Here is a 16438-nt window from a genome sequence, read left to right as displayed (position 1 = left end):
GAGGCCATTTTGGGGTGCAACGGGGCCATTTTGGGGCGCGGCAGGGCCATTTTGGGGCGCGGCGGGGCCATTTGGGGTGTGGCAGGGCCATTTTGGGGCGCGGCGGGGCCATTTGGGGTGTGGCAGGGCCATTTTGGGGTGCAACGGGGCCATTTGGGGTGCGGTGGGGCCGTTTCGGGGCGCAGCGGGGCCATTTTGGGGCGCAACGGGCCCGTTTTGGGGCCCAACGAGGCCTTTTGGGGTGCAGCGGGGCCATTTTGGGGCGCAGCAGGACCATTTGGGGCGCGGCGGGGCCGTTTCGGGGCGCGGCGGGGCCGTTTCGGGGCGGCGGGGCCGTTTTGGGGCGCAACGGGGCCATTTGGGGCGCGGCAGGGCCATTTTGGGGCCCAACGAGCCCGTTCAGGGTGCAGCGGGGCCATTTTGGGGCGCAGCAGGACCATTTGGGACGCAGCGGGCCCGTTTTGGGGCCCAACGAGCCCGTTTGGGGCGCGGCGGGGCCGTTTCGGGGCGGCAGGGCTGACGGCGGGCGCCCGCAGCGAGCGTGGTGGTGGTGGTGGAGGGGGCCCGCCTGCTGCGCTACGCCCGCCGCCCGCCCCCCCCGGCGCCCCCCCCGCCGCCGCCGCCGCCCCCCGGGAGCCACCTGACGCCGGTGCCGGTGGCGCGCAGCCCGGGCGGGGCGGCCTTCGAGGTGGCGGGGGGCGCGGGGGGGGCGCGCGTGGCCCGGCTGGGCGACCCCCGCGCCTGCCCGCTGCTGCGGCCCGGCGACCTGCTGCGCAAGGTGAACGGGGCCGACGTGCGGGGCCTGGCCGCCCCCCAGCTCCAGCGCCTGCTGCGCCGCCGCGGCCGCGCCGGGGACCTGGTGCTGCTCGTCGAGCGCCCCGGTGGGCCCCCCCGGGGGCTGGGGGGGGGACTGGGAGGGGACTGGGGGGGACTGGGAGGAGACTGGGGGGGGCTGGGAGGAGACGGGGGGTTACTGGGGGGGGACTGGGAGCACTGGGAGGGGACTGGGGGGAACTGAGGGGTACTGGGAGGAGACTGGGGGTTACTGGGAGGGGACTGGGAGCACTGGGAGGGGAGTGGGGGGGGACTGGGAGCACTGGGAGGGGACTGGGAGGAGACTGGGGGGTACTGGCAGGGGACTGGGAGCGGACTGGGGACACTGGGAGGGGAGTGGGAGCGCTGGGAGGGGACTGGGAGCGGACTGGGGACACTGGGAGGGGAATTGGGGACACTGGGAGGGGAGTGGAGGGCACTGGGAGCACTAGGAAGGGACTGGGAGGCCACTGGGAGCACTGGGAAGGGAATGGGGGGCACTAGGAGGGGAGTGGGGGGAACTGGGAAAGCAATTGGGGACACTGGGAGGAGACTAAGAGGCACTGGGAGCACTGGGAGGAGGACTGGGGGGACTGGGAGGGGAATAGCAGCACTGAGAGGAGGATTAGCACACTGGGAAGGGACTGGGGGGCACTGGGAAGGGCTGGGGGGCACTGGGAGGAGGATTGGGGGCACCAGGAAGGGACCGGGGGCCACTGGGAGGGCACTGGGAGGGGACTGGGGGGCACTGGGAGGGCACGGGGGGCACTGGGAGAAGGATTGGGGGCACTGGGAGGGCACAAGGGGCACTGGGAGGGGGCTGGGGGGCACTGGGAGGGCAGAAGGGGCACTGGGAGGATTGGGGGCACTAGGAGGGGACTGGGGGGCACTGGGAGGAGGATTGGGGGCACTGGGAGCCCTGGGGGGGCTGTGGGGAGGCCGGGGGGGGGCGCCGGGCCGGCGCCGTGGGGCAGCCCCCCCTGTGTCCCGCAGGCCCCGGCCCCCCGGCGGTGGTGGGGGGGCGGCCGTGGGGCCGGGGCGAGGCCCTGGCCGTCACCAGCTTCGTGGGCCCCGAGCCCCGCGACCTGCTGCTCTGCCCCACGGCGCCCCACGGCCCCGGCCCCACGGCTGCTGAGTGGGGGACGGGGGGGCCCTGCCCCACGGCCGGTGAGTGGGGGACGGGGGGAGGCTGCCCCACGGACACCCCTGGGGGGGTCCCTGCCCCATAGTCACCCCGGGGGTCCCTGCCCCATAGTCACCCTGGGGGGGGTCCCTGCCCCACGGACACCCCTGGGGGTCCCTGCCCCATAGTCACCCCGGGGGGGTCCCTGCCCCACAGTCACCCTGGGGGGGGTCCCTGCCCCACGGACACCTCTGGGGGTCCCTGCCCCATAGTCACCCTGGGGGGGTCCCTGCCCCATAGTCACCCCGGGGGTCCCTGCCCCACGGACACCCCTGGGGGTCCCTGCCCCATAGTCACCCCGGGGGGGTCCCTGCCCCATAGTCACCCCTGGGGGTCCCTGCCCCACAGACACCCCTGGGGGTCCCTGCCCCATAGTCACCCTGGGGGGGTCCCTGCCCCACAGACACCCCTGGGGATCCCTGCCCCATAGTCACCCTGGGGGGGTCCCTGCCCCACAGCCGGCCCCGCTCCGGCCCCCCAGGGGTCAAGGCGTGACCCATACAGACCCCCCGGCCCGGCCCCCCATGCTGGGGAGGGGCTGGCTGTGGGGCCGGTAGGGCAACTGGGGGCACTGGGAGGGACTGGGAGGCGCTGGGTCCCCCTCACCCCATGTCCCCCCCCCCAGCAGCCCCCGGAGCTGATGTCGCCATGGCCGGGGGGAGCAACGGGGGGGGGCCGGGGTTCGGCCTGCCCCAGCTGCAGGTGAGTGCTGGGGGGGGGGGGACTGGGAGCACTGGGGGGGACTGGGGGCAACTGGGAGCACTGAGGGGGGACTGGGAAGGAGACTGGGGGAGATGGGGGGACTGGGAGCACTATGGGGGGAACTGGGAGCACTGGGGGGGGACTGGGAAGGAGACTGGGGGAGATGGGGGGGACTGGGAGCACTGGGGGGGACTGGGGGCAACTGGGAGCACTGAGGGGGGACTGGGAAGGAGACTGGGGGAGATGGGGGGGACTGGGAGCACTGGGGGGGACTGGGGGCAACTGGGAGCACTGAGGGGGGACTGGGAAGGAGACTGGGGGAGATGGGGGGACTGGGAGCACTATGGGGGGCAACTGGGAGCACTGGGGGGGGACTGGGGGCAACTGGGAGCACTGAGGGGGGACTGGGAAGGAGACTGGGGGAGATGGGGGGGACTGGGAGCACTATGGGGGGCAACTGGGAGCAGTGGGGGGGAAGTGGAAGGAGACTGGGGGAGGCAGGAGGGGACTGGGAGCACTGAGGGGGGACTGGGAAGGAGACTGGGGGAGACTGGGGGGGGACTGGAGGCAACTGGGAGCACTGGGGGGGGACTGGGAAGGAGAATGGGAGCAACTGGGAGCACTGGGGGGGGAACTAGGGGCAACTAGGAGCACTGGGGGGCAGCAAGGGGGGGAGTGGGGGCAACTGGGAGCCCTGGTGTTGGACTGGGGGGCACTGGTGGGGGAACGGGAGCCCCCCAGAGTGGGGGGGGGGCCCTCACCCCCCCGGCCCGCCCCCAGCCCCCCCGGCCCCCCCGGGGGCCCCCGCCCTTCGCCGTGGAGCTGCCGCGGGGGCCGGGGGCTTCGGCTTCAGCCTGCGGGGGGGCCGCGACCGCAACACGGGCGTCTACGTGCTGGGGCTGCGCGAGGGCGGCCCGGCCCAGCGCTGCGGCCGCATCCAGGTACCACCACCCGGGGGGGGGGGGGGACACGGGGGGGGTGGGGGGGTCCTGCCGTCCCCCCCCCAGCCTGACCGGGGGGCACCGGGGGGGGGGGGGCAGGTGAGCGACCAGCTGCTGGAGATCAACGGGGCGCCCACGGCCGGCATGACGCACGCCCAGGCCGTGGCCCGCATCCGCGCCGGCGGCAGCCCCCTGCGCTTGCTGCTGCGCCGCGGCGACGGCTCCGGGCCCGGCGGCGGTGAGTGACCCCCCCCCCGTGCCCCCCCCCCCGCTGCGGCGGGTCCGGGGAAGGGGGGGCCGCGCTCACCCTGTCCCCTCCGTGTCCCCCCCCCCCCCCCAGCAGCGACGGCGCCCGGCAGCCTGGCGCTCTGCGTCAGCCGCTCGCCCCGCGGGGAGCCCTGCTTCTGCCTCGTGGGACGCCGCCACCCCCGCTGGTGCGTGACCCCCCCGCCAAGGGAATGGGCTCGCCCGGCCCCCCCGGCCCCGCAGTGGTTCACCCCACGGGCTCCCCCCCAGCCCCACAGTGGTTCACCCCACGGGGTCCTCCGCGCTCCCCCCCCCGTCCCCACAGTGGTTCGCTCCATGGGAATCCTCCAAGCTCCCCCCCCGTCCCCACGATGGTTTGCTCCAAGCTCCCCCCCAGCCCCACTGTGGTTTGCCCCACGGGGTCCTCCGAGCTCCCCCCCCGTCTCCACAGTGGTTTGCTCCATGGGAATCCTCCAAGCTCCCCCCCGTCCCCACGATGGTTTGTTCCACGGGCTCCCCCCCAGCCCCACAGTGGTTTGCCCCACGGGGGTCCTCCAAGCTCCCCCCCCAGCCCCACAGTGGTTTGCTCCATGGGAATCCTCCAAGCTCCCCCCCGTCCCCACGATGGTTCCCTCCACGGGATCCTCCAAGCTCCCCCCGTCCCTACAATGGTTTGTTCCACGGGGGTCCTCCGCGCTCCCCCCCGTCTCCACAGTGGTTTGCCCCATGGGAATCCTCCAAGCTCCCCCCCCGTCCCCACGATGGTTTGTTCCACGGACTCCCCCCCAGCCCCACAGTGGTTTGCCCCACGGGGTCCTCTGCGCTCCCCCCCGTCTCCACAGTGGTTCGCTCCATGGGAATCCTCCAAGCTCCCCCCCCGTCCCCACGATGGTTCACCCCACAGGCTCCCCCCCTCCCCGCAGTGGTTCACTCCACCCCGCCATGGGCTCCCCCAAGCCCCCCCCACTACAGCGATGGTTCACTCCACCCCCCCATGGATCCCCATGGCAACGGCACAGCCCCTCTGCCCCCCCCCCAGCTCAGTGGTCTCACCCACCTGATGCCCCTCCCTCCCAAGGGCTCATGGGTAATCCCCCGGGGGGGGGGCAGCCCCTGGGGGAGGAGCCCTGCCAGGGCGGGGTGGGGGGGTCCGGGGGCGTTGCCCCCCCTGAGCGCCCCTCTCCCCCCCCCCCAGACCAGCCGGCGGCCCAGGAGCGGAGCCCGGAGCAGCGGCGGCACCGTGGGACCCTTGGGGGGGGCAGCTGGGGGGGGGGGCCGCGCCCACCCCCCGCCCCTGCACACCCGGGGGGCGGAGCTAGGGAGGCCCCGCCTCCGGGGGGGCGGGACCGCAGTGCCTCAGGGATTCCCCCCCCGTAACCCCCCCCCCCCACACTATGCAATGGTTCGGTCTGGCGCCCCTACCTCAGCACACCGCGGCCAGCCCCCCCCCCCGTGCAATGGTACGACCCGCCCCCCCCCCACCCGCAGCCCCCTCCCACCTGCCCCAGCCGCACGGCCTGGCCCCGCCCCCCTCGCCACCAGCCAATCCGGTGCGGGCAGCGCCGCTCCCTCCGGGGGGGGGGGCAGGCTGGCCCATTCCCCCTCGGCGGGGGGGGGGGCGCAGGCGCGTTCGGCGGGCAATAAACGGCCGGGGAGTTGCAGCAGCCTCGCTTGAGTCATTCCCCCCCCCGCCCCCCCCCCGCGCGGGGGGGCCCCGGCGTCCGGGCGCGCCGACGGGGCCGGGCGGGGAGCCCAGGTGTCCGAGCCCCCCCCGTCCCCCCCCCGCATCCGGCGGTGCCCACATCCGCCCGGCTGAGTCACCGCCAGGGCGGCGGCCGGGGGGGGCGGGGGTGCCAGGCTCTGCCCCCCCCCCCGGGCCCCCGTTCCCCCCTTAGCCCCGCCCCCGAGCCCCCTGCCCCAATGGGCGGCGGCTGCCCCGCCCCGAGCCCCGCCCCCGAGCCCCCTTCCGCCGGCGGGGCTCCTGGCCCCGCCCCCAAGCAGCCGCGCCCCAATCCCGGCGGCTCCCCCGCTCCCGGCCCCGCCCCCCGGCGGGAGAAAGACGGGGCGCTCCCCGCTCCCGGGGCTTCCCCGCTCCCGGCCCCGCCCCCCGGCGGCTCCCGCCAATCCCCGGGGGCTCCCCCGCGCCCGGCCCCGCCCCCCAGCGGCCGCGCCCCGGCCGGCCCCGCCCCCCGCGCCCCACAGCCCGCCATGGAGCCGAGCGGGTCCCCGAGCTGCCCCGGGGGCTGCGTCGCCTTCGCCCGCACCCACAAGGGGCTGGTGCTGCTGGGGGAGATCGTGAGTGGGGGGGCCCGGCGGGGGGGGGGCCCCGGGGTGGGGGGGGCCCGGGGTGGGGGGGGGGCAGCGGGGATGCTCTGCCACCGGGGACCCCCGGGACCGGCGGGGAAGGGGGGGGGGCACCGCCGCGCGGGGGGGGGGGGGGCAGCGCCGCGGCTCCAGCTCGGGGCGGGGGGGGGGGGGGCCCAGCCCCGACCCCTCCCTGTCCCATCCCGGCCCCGCCCGTGCGCGGCCCCTTTAAGGGAATCCCGGGCGCGGCCCCTTCAAGGCTGCCGCGCGATGGTCCCCAGAGCCCCCCCCCCCCGCCCCCTTTAAGGCGACCGGGCTGCGGCGTTGCCCCTTTAAGACCCTCGGATGCCACCAGTCTTGCCGTGGCCCCTTTAAGAGCCCCCGCGTCCCCGGCCCGACGCCCTCGCCCCTTTAAGAGCCCCCCCCCGCCCGTGGCCGAGCCATAGGTGGCACTATAGGCGCTCCATAGGGGGCAGTGCGCGCGGGCTGCGACAGGGCTATAGGGGGCGCTACGGGGGCGCCATAGGGAGCTATAGGTGGCACTATAGGGGTCCACAGGGGGCGCTGCGGGAGTGCTATAGGGGCGCCATAGGGGGCTATAGGCGGTGCTATAGGGATCCATAGGGGGCGCTGCGGGAGTGCTATAGGGGCGCCATAGGGAGCTATAGGCGGTGCTATAGGGGTCCACAGGGGGCGCTGCGGGAGTGCTATAGGGGCGCCATAGGGAGCTATAGGCGGTGCTATAGGGGTCCACAGGGGGCGCTGCGGGAGTGCTATAGGGGCGCCATAGGGAGCTATAGGCGGTGCTATAGGGGTCCACAGGGAGCCCTGCGGGAGTGCTATAAGGGAGCCATAGCACTTGCCATATAAGGTCTATAAGGGCGCTACAGGGTGCTGGTGCGGCAGCGCTATAGGCGACGCTACAGAACTGCACAGAGCGTGCTGCAGGGGCTGCCTAGGGGATGTTATGGGGCTCTATAGGAGCTGGTCCTACAGCCTCTATAGGGGGTGTTAAGGGAGCTCTGCAAGACGCCTTGCAAGGTCTTTATTGGGGTGCTATAGGCTGTGTCCAGGGCCAGCACAGGAGCTCGGGGGGGGCGTGGAGGCTCTATAGGGGCCACGTGGGGGCCACAGACACTCTATAGGGACCACATGGGGCCGTGGAGGCTCTATAGGGACCATGTGGGGGCTCTCTGGGGGCCACGCGGGGGCCATGAAGGCTCTATAGGGACCACGTGGGGCTGGGGGGGGCTCTCCGGGAGCCGCGGGGGGCTGCAGAGGCTCCATAGGGGCCACGTGGGGGCCATGGAAGCGCCACAGGGGCCAGGTGGGGGCTCTATAGGGGCCGTGGGGGGGCTGCAGAGGTCTATAGGGGCCGGGGGGGGGCATGAAGGCTCTACAGGGACCACGTGGGGCCGCGGGGGGGCTCTCCGGGAGCTGCGGGGGGCTGCAGAGGCTCCATAGGGGCCACGTGGGGGCCATGGAAGCTCCATAGGGGCCACGTGGGGGCCATGGAAGCGCCACAGGGGCCAGGTGGGGGCTCTATAGGGGCCGTGGGGGGGCTGCAGAGGTCTATAGGGGCCGGGGGGGGCCATGAAGGCTCTACAGGGCCCACGTGGGGCTGCGGGGGGGCCCTCCAGGAGCCGCGGGGGGCTGCAGAGGCTCTATAGGGGCCACGTGGGGGCCATGGAAGCGCCACAGGGGCCAGGTGGGGGCTCTATAGGGGCCGTGGGGGGGCTGCAGAGGTCTATAGGGGCCAGGGGGGGCCATGAAGGCTCTACAGGGACCACGTGGGGCTGCGGGGGGGCTCTCCGGGGGCCGCAGGGGGCTGCAGAGGCTCCATAGGGGCCACGTGGGGGTCACGGAAGCTCCATAGGGGCCACGTGGGGGCCATGGAAGCGCCACAGGGGCCAGGTGGGGGCTCTATAGGGGCCGTGGGGGGGCTGCAGAGGTCTATAGGGGCCGGGGGGGGCCATGAAGGCTCTACAGGGACCACGTGGGGCCGCGGGGGGGCTCTCCGGGAGCCGCGGGGGGCTACAGAGGCTCCATAGAGGCCACATGGGGTTGCGGAGGCTGCATAGGGGCCACGTGGGGGCCATGGAAGCGCCATAGGGGCCAGGTGGGGGCTCTATAGGGGCCGTGGGGGGGCTGCAGAGGTGTATAGGGGCCGGGGGGGGCCATGAAGGCTCTATAGGGACCACGTGGGGCTGTGGGGGGGCTCTCCGGAAGCCGCGGGGGGCTGCAGAGGCTCCATAGGGGCCACGTGGGGGCCATGGAAGCGCCACAGGGGCCAGGTGGGGGCTCTATAGGGGCCGTGGGGGGGCTGCAGAGGTCTATAGGGGCCGGGGGGGGCCATGAAGGCTCTACAGGGCCCACGTGGGGCCGCGGGGGGGCCCTCCGGGGGCCGCGGAGGCTCCATAGGGGCCGCGGGGGGCTCCCCGGGGCGGGCGCTATAGGGGCGGGGCGCCCGCAGGTGCTGTGCGTGCTCACCCTGGTGTGCTACGGCGCCTCGCGCACCCCCGGCTACACCGGCGTGGCCGTCTGCGAGCTCGTCTTCGCCGCCGCCTTCTTCGTGGTCTACGTGTGCGGCGTCCACCGGCGCCTGGCCCTCATCCACTGGGGCTGGAGCGTGAGCCACCGCCGGGGGGGGCGCGGGGGGGCCGGGGACGTGGGGGGAGACACAGGGGGGCTGGGGGTGCCCGGGGGGCGGAGGAAACGGGGGGGCAGGGGACATGCGGGGGGGAAGGGGACATGGAGGGGGCACGAGGGGGTCAGGGGGCATGGGGGGGTGCGGGGGGGCACAGGGGGGTCCCCTGGGGAGCAGGGGACATGTGGGGGGGCACAGGGGGTGCAGGGGGGCGCAGGGGGTGGGGGGGCACAGGGGCTCAGGGGGACATGGGGGGCAGGGGACAAGGGGGGGTTAGAGGGTGGGGGGGCAGGAGACTGCGGGGGGGCACCCAGACACTGGGGTCCCTGGGGGGGTGAGGGGGGGCGCCCGGACGCCTGGGTCCCTGGGGGGGGGGCAGAGGGTGGCGGGGGGCGTCCGGACACGGGGGTCGCGGGGGGGGGGTCGCGCCGGGGGGGCAGCACTGACCTGCGCCGCCCCCCAGGACTTCATCCGCTGCCTCGTCGGCTGCCTGCTCTTCCTCATCACCTCCCTCATCGTCATCATCGGGCACCGCGACGGCTCCGGCATCGCCGCCGGCGTGAGTGGGGGGGCCTGCGGGGCGCGGGGGGGGGGTCAGTGCCCCCCCCAGCGCTGTTTAACCCCCCCCGCCGTGTCCCCCCCCCCCCCCAGGTGTTCGGGCTGCTGGCCGGGATCCTGCTGGGCTACGACGCCTACATCACGCTGCCGGCGCGGCAGGGCCACGCCGCCGCCCCCACCGGTGCGTACTGGGGGCACTGGGGGCACTGGGGGCGCCGGCCCCCCCTGACCCCCCCGTCTCCTCTCCCCGCAGAGTCCCCGGAAGGCGCCTGAGCCCCGCCGGCTGCGGCCCCCCCCCCGTAACCGCCCTGGGGCGGGGGCCACGCGGCCCCCCCCCCCCGCCGGGGGGGACCCCGACTCACCCCCTCTCCCGCCGAGGGAGAGGCCAGGCCTTAAGTTATTGGGGAGGGGCGCCCGGACGCCTGGGCCCCCGGGGGCGGCGGGGTGGCTGGCTTAGCGCAAGGGGAGCCCGGACGCCTGGGCTCCTCGGGGGGGGGGTTGGGGGGCAGAGCGGGGGGCCCAGACGCCTGGGCCCTCCCTCCGGCGTCTTCCGAAGTGCCTTGACCGCCTCCGTGCCTCGGTTTCCCGCGGGGCGCAGGGCCCCGGGCGCTCTCTGGCCACGGGAACACGGGGGGGGGCGACCCCCCCACACACACTGCCCCCCTCCCCGGCGGCTTCGCCTTTCCTGCTTGGGGAGGGCTTTTTGGAGCGGAACAATGCCAAATAAAAGGATTTTCACAGCAGCTTTGGCTCCGCAGCGGTTCTGGTGGCAGCGGGGGGGACGTGCCCGGCGCGGGGGGGTGCTGTGGCCCCTATAGCGCCTGGGGGAGGACGGGTGGGACGTCGGGGGGGGGGTCCCTACAGCCCCTATGGCGCCCGGGGAAGGGGTAGACCTGAGCGCCCACGAGGCGCTGCCGCCGCGGACTACAGCTCCCAGCATGCCCCGCTGCCGCGCATGCGCAACGCACCAGCTTAGAGGGCGGGAGAGGCAACTTGCCCCCGCGCATGCGCGGCAGGCCGTGCGGGCGGGTACGAGGGAGCTTCCCCCGCGCATGCGCCCTCACCTCTCCGCCCGCCCGCTTCCCGCGCCGCGCATGCGCACTGCGGACCGCGCCCTCCCTTCAGCCGCGCTCCGCCGCTGCCGGCACCGCTGCGGGCCGCCCGCCGCCTCCCGCCGTTTCCGCTTCCTCACTTCCGGCTCCTCCGCCCGTTCCCGGGACCCCCGGGCGTCGGCGCCGCCCCGCTCGGTAAAGCGGCGGGAGCGGCGGGTGCGGTAGGGGGGCGGTTGGCGACTGGCGGTTGGCGGCGCGCGCGCACGCGGGGGGGCTCTGTGCGCATGCGCCGCTGGAAGGCGGGGCGAGCTGGCCAACGCGCATGCGCGGTAGGAGGAGGGCGGGAAACGACGCGCCTGCGCAGTGCGGGCGGTTTGAAAAGCAGGCCCGCCAAAATGGCTGCCGGCGCGTGCGCATGCGCAGTGCGCCCCGAAGTGTTTACAGTAGGCCCTACAAAAATAAACGTTATAAACGCGCTGTTATAGCGTTGTTTTTGGTGCGGCCGCGTTTTGGTGGGGCCGTAGCGACGTGGCGGGCGCGGTGTACCGAGGGGGTCCAACCAAAATGGCGGCGTGTTTACGTTCCCGCAGGGCCGGGCGGCGCCATGGGCCGCTCCTCCAAGGACAAGCGCGACATCTACTACCGGCTGGCCAAGGAGGAGGGCTGGCGGGCCCGCAGCGCCTTCAAGCTGCTCCAGCTCGACGAGCGCTTCGGCCTCTTCGAGGGTGGGGCCCCGGCGTCCGGGGTGGCGGGGGCGCAGGGGGCCCCGGCGTCCGGGCGCTGACGCGGCCGTGGTTCCCCCCCCCCCGCAGGCGTGCGCCGGGCCGTCGACCTCTGCGCCGCCCCCGGGAGCTGGAGCCAGGTGCTGAGCCGCAAGCTGAGGTGGGGCCGGGTTGGGGGGCAGCTTGGGGGGCAGCTTGGGGGGTGCCCTGGGGGACCCCATGTGGGCACGGATCCAGCTCGGGGGCGGGGGGGGCCTGGAGGGGCCAGCTGGGGGACCCTGGGGGGCCGGTGGGGCAGTTCAGGGCTCCTGGGGGGCAGTTGGGGGGACAGAGGGGGGTGACGGGGGTCCCAGGCATTGCCTGGGGGTCCCAGGGGCTGGTTGGGGGTCCCAGTGGGGCAATGGGGGTCCCAGGGGGGCAGATAGGGGTCCCACAGGCAGTTGGGAGTCTAGGGGGACAGTAGGGTGTCTGGGGGGGGCATCTGGGGGGCCCAGGGGGCAGTTGGGGGTCCTTGGGGAGGCAGTTGGGGGGTCCCAGGGGAGCAGATAGGGGTCCCACAGGCAGTTGGGGGTCTAGGGGGACAGTAGGGCGTCCTGGGGGGGGCATCTGGGGGGCCCAGGGGGCAGTTGGGGGTCAGCTGGGGGTCCCGGGGGCGGCTGGGGTGGCAGTTGGGGGTCCTGGGGGCCGCTGGGGGTCCCGGGGGTGGCTGGGGGGGTCAGCTGGGGGTCCCTGGGGGCCGCTGGGGGTCCCGGGGCGGCGGGGGGGGGCAGTTGGGGGTCCCGGGGGCAGTTGGGGGTCCCGGGGGGCGGTTGGGGGTCAGCTGGGGGCCGCTGGGGGTCCCGGGGGCGGCTGGGGGGGCAGTTGGGGGTCCCAGGGGGCAGTTGGGGGTCCTGGGGGGTGGTTGGGGGTCAGCTGGGGGTCCCGGGGGCGGCTGGGGGGGCAGTTGGGGGTCCCAGGGGGCAGTTGGGGGTCCTGGGGGGCGGTTGGGGGTCAGCTGGGGGTCCCTGGGGGCCGCTGGGGGTCCCGGGGGCGGCGGGGGGGGCAGTTGGGGGTCCCAGGGGCGGTTGGGGGTCGCGCTGACCCCCCCGCAGGGGGGTGCCGGGGGAGCCGGTGCAGGTGGTGGCGGTGGATCTCCAGGCCATGGCCCCGCTCCCGGGGGTGCTGCAGATCCAGGGGGACATCACCAAGGTGGGTCCTGCCCCACGGCCGCCCCACGGCTGCCCCACGGCCCCCAACCCCCCCCCACAGCCCCAGGGGGGCATCACCGAGGTGGGTCCTGCCCCACGGCCGCCCCACGGCTGCCCCACGGCCCCCAAACCCCCCCCCACAGCCCCAGGGGGGCATCACCGAGGTGGGTCCTGCCCCACGGCTGCCCCACGGCCCCCAACCCCCCCCCCACAGCCCCAGGGGGGCATCACTGAGGTGGGTCCTGCCCCACGGCTGCCCCACAGCCCCCAACCCCCCCCACAGCCCCAGGGGGGCATCGCTGAGGTGGATCCTGCCCCACGGCCGCCCCACGGCCCTCAGCCCCCCCCATAGCCCCAGGGGGACATCACCAAGGTGGGTCCTGCCCCACGGCCGCCCCACGGCTGCCCCACGGCCCCCAAACCCCCCCACAGCCCCAGGGGGGCATCGCTGAGGTGGATCCTGCCCCACGGCCGCCCCACGGCCCTCAGCCCCCCCCCATAGCCCCAGGGGGGCATCACCAAGGTGGGTCCTGCCCCACAGCCCCCCTCTGAATGCCCCAGGGCTCCTCTGGACCCCCCCAGAGCTGAGCATGTGCCCCCATTCCCCCCCCCGGGCCCCCCTTGAGCCCCATTGCCCCCCCAGGACCCCCCAGACCCCAGCTCTCACCCCACAACCCCCCAGGACCCCCATTTCCCCCCCCAGAGCCCCATTTCTCTCCCCAGGACCCCTGTATCCCTCCCTGGGACCCCCCCAGGGCCCCGTTCCCCCCCCGGGACCCCTGTGTCCCCCCCCCAGAGCCCCCCAGCACCCCATTTCTCCCCCCAGGACCCCCCCAGGGCCCCATTTCCCCCCCCCGGGACCCCCGTGCCCCCCCCGGGGCCCCCCCAGCGCCCCGTCTCTCCCCCCAGGTCTCCACGGCCCAGGAGATCCAGCGGCTCTTCGAGGGGCGCCCGGCCGACCTGGTGGTGTGCGACGGGGCCCCGGACGGTGAGGGGCCGGGGGGGGCACGGGGGGGGGGCGTGGGGGGCAGCTCGGCCCCCCCCAACCCCAACCGCGGCTCGTTCCCCCCCGCAGTGACGGGGCTCCATGACCTGGACGAGTACATCCAGGCCCAGCTGCTGCTGGCGGTGAGCCGGGCGCCCCGAACCCCCGGGATCTGGCCCCAAAACCGACCCCCCCCCCGACCCCCCCCCCGACCCCCCCCCGAACCCCCGGGATCTGGCCCCAAAACCGACACCCCCCCCCCCCGACCCCCCCCCCGAACCCCCGGGATCTGTCCCCAAAACCGAACCCCCCCCCCCCCCGACCCCCCCCCCGAACCCCTGGGATCTGGCCCCAAAACCGACCCCCCCCCCGAACCCCTGGGATCTGGCCCCAAAACCGAACCCCCCCCCCCCCGACCCCCCCCCGAACCCCCGGGATCTGGCCCCAAAACCGACCCCCCTCCGAACCCCCCCCCAACCCCCCGGGATCTGGCCCCAAAACCGACCCCCCCCAACCCCCCCCCGACCCCCCGGGATCTGGCCCCAAAACCGACCCCCCCCCCGACCCCCCGGGATCTGGCCCCAAAACCGACCCCCCCCCCCGACCCCCCGGGATCTGGCCCCAAAACTGACCCCCCCCCGACCCCCGGGATCTGGCCCCAAAACTGACCCCCCCCCCGAACCCCTGGGATCTGGCCCCAAAACTGACCCCTCCCGACCCCCGGGATCTGGCCCCAAAACCGACCCCTCCCGACCCCCCCCCGACCCCCCGGGATCTGGCCCCAAAACCGACCCCCCTCCGAACCCCACCCCGAACCCCTGGGATCTGGCCCCAAAACCAAACCCCCCCCCGACCCCCCGGGATCTGGCCCCAAAACCGACCCCCCCCCCGACCCCCCGGGATCTGGCCCCAAAACTGACCCCCCCCCCGACCCCCGGGATCTGGCCCCAAAACCGACCCCTCCCGACCCCCCCCCGACCCCCCGGGATCTGGCCCCAAAACCAACCCCCCCCCCCGAACCCCGGGATCTGGCCCCAAAACTGACCCCCCCCGACCCCCCCCCGACCCCCCGGGATCTGGCCCCAAAACCGACCCCCCTCCAAACCCCCCCCCGAACCCCCGGGATCTGGCCCCAAAACCGACCCCCCCCCCGACCCCCCGGGATCTGGCCCCAAAACTGACCCCCCCCCCGACCCCCCCCGACCCCCCGGGATCTGGCCCCAAAACCGACCCCCCCCCCGACCCCCCCCCCGAACCCCTGGGATCTGGCCCCAAAACCGACCCCCACCCCACCCCCCCCCCGAACCCCTGGGATCTGGCCCCAAAACCGACCCCCCCCCGACCCCCGGGATCTGGCCCCAAAAGCGACCCCCCCCCCCGACCCCCCCCCGAACCCCCGGGATCTGGCCCCAAAACCGACCCCCCTCCGAACCCCTGGGATCTGGCCCCAAAACCGACCCCCCTCCGAACCCCCGGGATCTGGCCCCAAAACCGACCCCCCCCCAAATCCTGGGGACTGGCCCCAAAACCAACCCCCCCCCCCCGAACCCCCGGGATCTGGCCCCAAAACCGACCCCCACCCCCCCCGAACCCCCGGGATCTGGCCCCAAAACCGAACCCCCCCCAAACCCCCCCCGAACCCCTGGGATCTGGCCCCAAAACCGAACCCCCCCCAAACCCCCCCCGAACCCCTGGGATCTGGCCCCAAAACCGACCCCCCCCCCCGACCCCCCAGGATCTGGCCCCAAAAGCGACCCCCCCCCCGAACCCCCGGAATCTGGCCCCAAAACCGACCCCCCTCCGAACCCCTGGGATCTGGCCCCAAAACCGACCCCCCCCCGACCCCCCGGGATCTGGCCCCAAAACCGACCCCCCCCCCCGACCCCCCGGGATCTGGCCCCAAAACTGACCCCCCCCCCGACCCCCGGGATCTGGCCCCAAAACCGACCCCCCCCCAAATCCTGGGGACTGGCCCCAAAACCGACCCCCCCCCCCAAACCCCTGGGATCTGGCCCCAAAACCGACCCCCCCCCAAATCCTGGGGACTGGCCCCAAAACCGACCCCCCCCCCCAAACCCCTGGGATCTGGCCCCAAAACCGACCCCCCCCCAAATCCTGGGGACTGGCCCCAAAACCAACCCCCCCCCCCCGAACCCCCGGGATCTGGCCCCAAAACCGACCCCCCCACACCGAATCCTGGGGACTGGCCCCAAAACCAACCCCCCCCCCAAACCCCCGGGATCTGGCCCCAAAACCGACCCCCTCCCAAATCCTGGGGACTCCCCCCCAAACCCCCAGGGACTCCCCCCAAAACCGACCCCCCCCCCAAACCCCCGGGGACCCCCCCAAAACCGACCGCCCCCCCGCAGGCGCTCAACATCACCACCCACGTGCTGCGGCCGGGCGGCACCTTCGTGGCTAAGGTGAGGCCGAAACCGGGGGCTCGGGGGGGGGGGGGGGGACGGACCCCAGACCCCGCTTCGGGGCGTCCCGCACCCCCCCCCCAACACGGGGGGGGGTCTAACCCCCCCGTCCCCCCCCCAGATCTTCCGGGGCAAAGACGTGACGCTGCTCTACGCCCAGCTGCGGCTCTTCTTCCCCGAGGTGACCTGCGCCAAGCCGCGCAGCAGCCGCAACTCCAGCATCGGTGAGTGGGGCGGGGGGGGGGGGGGGCCCTGCCGCCCCCCACAGCCCCCCCACAGCCCCCCCTGACCCCCCCCCCCCCCGCAGAGGCCTTCGTGGTGTGCCGCGGCTACAGCCCCCCCGCCGGCTACGTCCCCACCATGGACAACCCGCTGCTGGACCCCGACGCCGGTAAGGGGGGGGGGGGGCTGGGGGGGGCGGGGGGGTCCTGGGGTGCGGACGGGGACCCAGGGGGCTTGGGGGGGGGTTGGAGCCGGGGGGGGTCACGGGGGGGAGGGCTGGGAGGTGGGGGGGGATGGAGGGGTCCCTGTGTGCTGTTGGGGGGTGCCGTGGGGCAGGAGGGGGGGACGGGGGGGTCCCTGTGTGCTCTTGGGGGGCGGTGGGAGGGCGCTATGGGGCGGGGGGGGCACGGGGGGTCCCTGTGTGCTGTTGGGGGGCGGTGGGAGGGTGCTATG

General features: G+C 74.9%; 3 protein-coding genes across 3 annotated transcripts; all 3 read left to right on the top strand.

The window, feature by feature from the left end:
- Nucleotides 1–526: 526 nt before the first annotated feature.
- Nucleotides 527–5546, top strand: LOC135326011 (membrane-associated guanylate kinase, WW and PDZ domain-containing protein 3-like; the record flags this gene model as incomplete). The annotated part of the gene is given in 8 exon segments (XM_064503912.1): nt 527–881; nt 1807–1980; nt 2625–2698; nt 3479–3530; nt 3533–3639; nt 3739–3877; nt 3980–4073; nt 5081–5546. Coding segments are annotated over 8 exon segments (996 nt in total), but the record flags the coding sequence as incomplete, so codon positions are not given.
- A 547-nt stretch (nt 5547–6093) lies between these two features.
- PLP2 (proteolipid protein 2) lies at nt 6094–9808 on the top strand. The gene is made up of 5 exons (XM_064503910.1): nt 6094–6180; nt 8663–8818; nt 9300–9395; nt 9488–9575; nt 9648–9808. Exons 1-5 carry the CDS (start codon nt 6094–6096, stop codon nt 9665–9667), a joined length of 447 nt encoding a protein of 148 aa, XP_064359980.1. The 3' UTR covers nt 9668–9808.
- A 644-nt stretch (nt 9809–10452) lies between these two features.
- FTSJ1 (FtsJ RNA 2'-O-methyltransferase 1) lies at nt 10453–16196 on the top strand (the record flags this gene model as incomplete). Its single annotated transcript, XM_064503911.1, has 9 exons — nt 10453–10641; nt 11037–11171; nt 11259–11328; nt 12260–12356; nt 13265–13343; nt 13431–13483; nt 15710–15763; nt 15885–15987; nt 16071–16196. Coding segments are annotated over exons 2-9 (703 nt in total), but the record flags the coding sequence as incomplete, so codon positions are not given.
- Between the last annotated feature and the right edge of the window lie 242 nt (nt 16197–16438).

Source organism: Dromaius novaehollandiae, unplaced genomic scaffold (genome assembly GCF_036370855.1).
Source record: "Dromaius novaehollandiae isolate bDroNov1 unplaced genomic scaffold, bDroNov1.hap1 HAP1_SCAFFOLD_260, whole genome shotgun sequence".
Lineage (NCBI taxonomy): Eukaryota > Metazoa > Chordata > Aves > Casuariiformes > Dromaiidae > Dromaius > Dromaius novaehollandiae.
The sequence above is the reverse complement of the archived record's forward strand: the minus strand, read 5'-3'. Positions and strand labels throughout refer to the sequence as shown.

Bases quoted from the DNA above. Each gene is read 5' to 3' on its own strand.
- PLP2 (XM_064503910.1), top strand. From the start codon at position 6,094: ATGGAGCCGAGCGGGTCCCCGAGCTGCCCCGGGGGCTGCGTCGCCTTC. The intron at 6,181-8,662 runs GTGAGTGGGGGG...GGGCGCCCGCAG, and splicing joins TGGTGCTGCTGGGGGAGATC to GTGCTGTGCGTGCTCACCCT. The intron at 9,576-9,647 runs GTGCGTACTGGG...CTCTCCCCGCAG, and splicing joins CCACGCCGCCGCCCCCACCG to AGTCCCCGGAAGGCGCCTGA.